The sequence below is a fragment of the Poromitra crassiceps genome (genome assembly GCF_964638095.1).
Source record: "Poromitra crassiceps genome assembly, chromosome: 6".
NCBI lineage: Eukaryota > Metazoa > Chordata > Actinopteri > Beryciformes > Melamphaidae > Poromitra > Poromitra crassiceps.
Window position 1 is genome coordinate 2,879,366 of NC_139627.1, and position 5,100 is coordinate 2,884,465.

The following is a 5,100-nucleotide window of genomic DNA, read 5'->3' on the forward strand; positions in this document are numbered from 1 at the left end:
TGGATGTAATAGGGTTATTTATGGAGTTGTAATGGAGTTAGTTATGTGACAATCATAAACCTTTAATAGACTACTTGCACAACTCCACTACTTCCTGAAATGAGTAGGGCATCTTGGTTTCCTGTCCTACACTATTGGATGAACTGATTAATGTCAGGTGTGCCTGATCACTGTTGTTGTGACTGCAGCAGTCAGGCACACCTGACATTAATCAGTTCATCCAATAGTGTAGGACAGAAGTAGTGGAGTTGTGCAAGTAGTCTATTCAACATTACTAATCAGAATATTTTGGAGACAGATTTATTGAGAGGTTTTAGCATAGAAGATGATGAAAAATGATGATACTGTGGATGTAAATGTAAGCCAATTGTTTTATTCAAAATACTGAAATGACATCACATTCCTCACGCCTTTGTTTATTTTGGTCCAATGTATAAAGTGCAAACCATATCCCAACAAAACTCTGAACGTCCCCCCCAATCACAGCATTCTAAAAAAGAACAAGAAAATGTGAGTGTTTCGGAACATGTTGACGCCTGTTTAATATCTGGCAGAATCTTTGGCAGAACTTTCTCAAGGCTGTCTTTATTTTGGTCCAATGTATAAAGTGCAAACCTGACATAACCCAACATCCCCCCAATCACAGCATTCTAAAAAAGAAAAATAGTGCATTTCATAACATTTTCACATTTTCACAGTGAAATGCAGAACAGCCAAAGCAGCAAGTGCAGCAGCCATAGATCAGTGCATGATGCCACCTATAAGTCCAGATCCAGAGCCAAATCCAGGGCGTGATGAAGAGCCTGATCCACAAGCCCCAATCCAGGGCCCTCAAGGCAACGTGAACAGGGGCGTTTAAGGTCAAAGAGGGAGAGAAAGAAGCTTCATGACCTGGAGAAATTGAAGCAAAGACTGTAAAAAGAAAAACAAAGGACATAAGTACAAAACCAGGTTATTCCGCCTAAAGAATAAAAAGTACATCTTCCAGTGGTGAACCGTCAGGGCCTTCTAGGTATTCACTGAAGGCCCAAGAATAAGAAGAAGAAGAAATTATTTGTATTTGTTATTTATTAGTTTTTATTCACTGAAATAACAGTAGCGTCATTTTTTAACAGGCACAAAACACTGGACGCCTTCCTCTCTGATGTGGGAAACATGGTCACTCCATATCACTCCCTCCTCACAGGTATATTAAAGTTCATGTAGCAGCACTACAGAGTCTAGGTAGTGAGTTTGGTAGTGCTGTTTAGTAGTGCTGTGGGCTCCTCCTTCTCCAAAGTACTGAAAACTGAGAAAATAATTTGACAGTACCACGCCTTTACATACAGTTAAGTTACATCCTTTTAGTCATGGTAAGTTTATGAATTATCGTAATAACCTTTACTGAAGAAAAATAAAACAAGCCTCCTCTTTTGAAAATGGCAGGCTGGTTGTATGATAATGCTGATTACTGAAGTGTGCCGGCTCATGGTATGTTAACATGCAATTAGAAGTGTGTGTTTTGTTTTTGACTAATAAATACATTATTTTAACATGTCTTGATATGGTATGGCCTAGTAGTAATGAGAGCATAGCATTGTAAAGACTAACAAGGGAGAAAGAAATCCAGTTGTGCTGGTCTGAGGACAAACTAATCTAGTATAATAATACATAATAATAATAAACTTTATATAGCACTTATCATATATAATAATATATAAAATAATGATAAATATAATAAAAAAAAATTGTAATTTCAATATAAGGAAATATAAAACCTAAAACACAGTAGACAGATTTATGTAGGTTTGGCGCTTGATCGTGCCTTTTTACAACTTACATAGCAAAATTATTTACTTTCACATGTAATTTTTATTATGTAATACGATTGTATTTGACTTTATGTTGTTGATCTGAAACATGCTGCTCTCTCAGCTTGAAAAATCACATTATTCATCTCAATAACCAATATCCAGTCCAGCACCTGCTTTCAGATTCCCAAAGTTGAGGCCGTACAGGCATCATGTGACCAACTCCCCAGTGACATGAAGGGACTTTGCTCCATTAGATGAGCAGGACGTCTCTGGGGGGTTGAGGTGGTCCATTATAGAAACCACATGCTACAACACGTCTGCTGAGGCTGTACTTTCCTTTGTTCCTCAGGTAACACGAGAACCCAACGCTATCACCTGGGATACGCTGTCACCTCGGCTCAGTGCCAGTGTCTCACAGCTGCCTGGCCGCCCGACTGGGTTTCTCAAGCTGTGGGTCAGGACACAAAATGGTAGCCTAGGTAAACCCAGCCCCCACGTGACCTGCTCTCTCAGTTCCCAGTCACTAGAGAACAGGTCTGAGAGCAGGTCACTGGGGGATGGGTTTACCCAGGCTAACAAAATGGCCCTCAGATCTACATGCGGTAGGTAGGTCACAACAACAGTGTCAGCTAAATGCCTAAAATATATATAAATATATATTTAGATATTGATGGAGAGCTGAGGAAACTATAGAGAGCCAAAGTGGAACATCACTTCCTGCTTCAGCACTGTACCAGAGATTTTCATGCGCCATTTATTTTCCCATAGACATTTCCTAACATGCTTAAAAATAGTTTTACTTGTTCAAACCAAACGGTTCAGATATATTAGAAACGGGAGAGATCGCATAACATTTCACCAAAACATTAAAAAAATGCACGTTTGAAGAAAATATTTTCCGATGTTTTCTTTAGTTTTGGTCTGAGTGAAATGTTCTATGGTCTCTCCCGATTCTAAATGTCGCTGAACCCGTTTGGTTTGACCAAGTAAAACTATTTTTATAAGCATTTTACGAAATGTTTATGGGAAAATAAATTGCGGAAGAAAATCTCTGGTACAGTGCTGAAGCAGAAAGTGACGTTCACTTTGCCTCTCTATATGTAGGCTACTGTGCAAAAGTCTTAGGCACCCAATATGTATAGATCTTCCCTGTACATGTTCCTGGACTCTTGCATAATACTGTTATGTCTCACAAATCTGAAAGAGATCTTTAAATAGAACATGCTTTTATCTGAAGCAGTAATCATATAAAATCTGTTGCACATGTACTACTACAAACAATTCCCAAACCAACTGATAACTGCCCCTATGTTTCTCCAAACAAACAACTACTCTACAGTTGACCACACACAGGCAAACAGCAGCTTGTGGAAAAAAATAGGTTTTATTCATGTATTTGATGACTTGTTTTTTCACGTTGAATTGGACATGTCAGTTATTTCATCACAATATGAAAAGGCATCGGAGGACTCAATCACACATGCTTCGCTCTCCCTCCTCCACACACAGACAGATGTACATACAGACATACACAATGCATAGGGGACAACAGACAGATGTACATACAGACATACACAATGCATAGGGGACAACAGACAGATGTACATACAGACATACACAATGCATAGGGGACAACAGACAGATGTACATACAGACATACACAATGCATAGGGGACAACAGACAGATGGACATACAGACATACACAATGCATAGGGGACAACAGACAGATGTACATACAGACATACACAATGCATAGGGGACAACAGACAGATGTACATACAGACATACACAATGCATAGGGGACAACAGACAGATGTACATACAGACATACACAATGCATAGGGGACAACAGACAGGAAGACTGATGGATCCTGGGAAGAGTAGTTTTTTTTTTAGGCATGTTTGACTGAAAGGCTACTTTGCTTGAGAACTTTGCGTTTGTGTGTCGTTTTTTCATGTAGAAGAACATTTGACAACTACTCAGTCTTGGAGAGTGTGAGTGTATTTGTGTTTTGCATAATGTGTTTTGCTTGAAGGTCTCTCCATCTCCAGGCCACAAGGCGGACTCCTCCTCAAAACAGACGCTTCTCATAACTGCAGGAGAGGAAAAAGTAGGAGACGGGAGAGTGAATTAGACCAAGACATCACATGACTCTCTGTGTGGCTTCCTGTTGAAATGAGACAGAGGCGGCAGCGGCCAAAATGGATGGAGGAGAATGGGAAGTTGATCGCCTAACTGGAGGAGGCTGGGGTGTGTGGTGGGTGGAGGAGGAGGCTGGTGGTGTGTGGTGGGTGGAGGAGGAGGCTGGGGTGTGTGGTGGGTGGAGGAGGAGGCTGGGGTGTGTGGTGGGTGGAGGAGGAGGCTGGTGGTGTGTGGTGGTGAGACATGAAACTAGGAGGTGTGGGTTGATGCCGGTGAAATACGAAACTCAACGAAAACTGTCGCACACAAAGCTGTGTGGATCTGTACTGAAGAGATGGCAGTTTCTTCTGTGTGTGTGTGTGTACGTACCTGTGCAGTGTGTGTGTGTGTGTGTACGTACCTGTGCAGTGTGTGTGCGTGCGTGCGTGTGTGTACCTGTGCAGTGTGTGTGCACGTACCTGTGCAGTGTGTGTGTGTGTGTGTGCGTGTACCTGTGCAGTGTGTGTGCACGTACCTGTGCAGTGTGTGTGTGTACCTGTGCAGTGTGTGTGTACGTACCTGTGCAGTGTGTGTGTGTGTGTGCACGTGTGTATGTACCTGTGCAGTGTGTGTGTGTGTGTGTGTGTAGTATGTACCTGTGCAGTGTGTGTGTGTGTGTGTGTGTGTACCTGTGCAGTGTGTGTGTACGTACCTGTGCAGTGTGTGTGTGTGTGTGTGTGTGTATGCGTGCGTGTGTGTACCTGTGCAGTGTGTGTGTGTGTGTGTGTACCTGTGCAGGCTGTGGACTCCGCCCTCCATCTGAGCAGACATCGTTCGCTTCTCAAACTTCAGATCTCCAGAATACATCATGGCTCTGCAAGAAGGAGATGGACACCGTTACACACACAAGAGTACACTGTTACACACACAAGAGTACACTGTTACACACACAAGAGTACACTGTTACACACACAAGAGTACACTGTTACACACACAAGAGTACACTGTTACACACACAAGAGTACACTGTTACACACACAAGAGTACACTGTTACACACACAAGAGTACACTGTTACACACACAAGCCCAGGCAGGGGACGGAGTACACTGTTACACACACAAGCCCAGGCAGGGGACAGAGTACACTGTTACACACACAAGCCCAGGCAGGGGACAGAGTACA

General features: G+C 42.3%; 1 protein-coding gene across 1 annotated transcript in view; it reads right to left on the reverse strand.

Annotated features, from left to right (window-relative positions):
• Positions 1 to 3,866: 3,866 nt before the first annotated feature.
• impdh2 (IMP (inosine 5'-monophosphate) dehydrogenase 2) overlaps positions 3,867 to 5,100 on the reverse strand; it is a gene marked incomplete at its 3' end in the record, with an annotated part of 22,175 nt that continues 20,941 nt past the window's right edge. The window contains exons 12-13 of the mRNA XM_083639247.1: positions 4,707 to 4,790; positions 3,867 to 3,888 (exon numbers count right to left, since the gene is read on the reverse strand). Coding sequence (XP_083495373.1) covers positions 3,867 to 3,888; positions 4,707 to 4,790 — 106 coding nt within the window. The remainder of the gene's footprint in view (positions 3,889 to 4,706; positions 4,791 to 5,100) is intronic.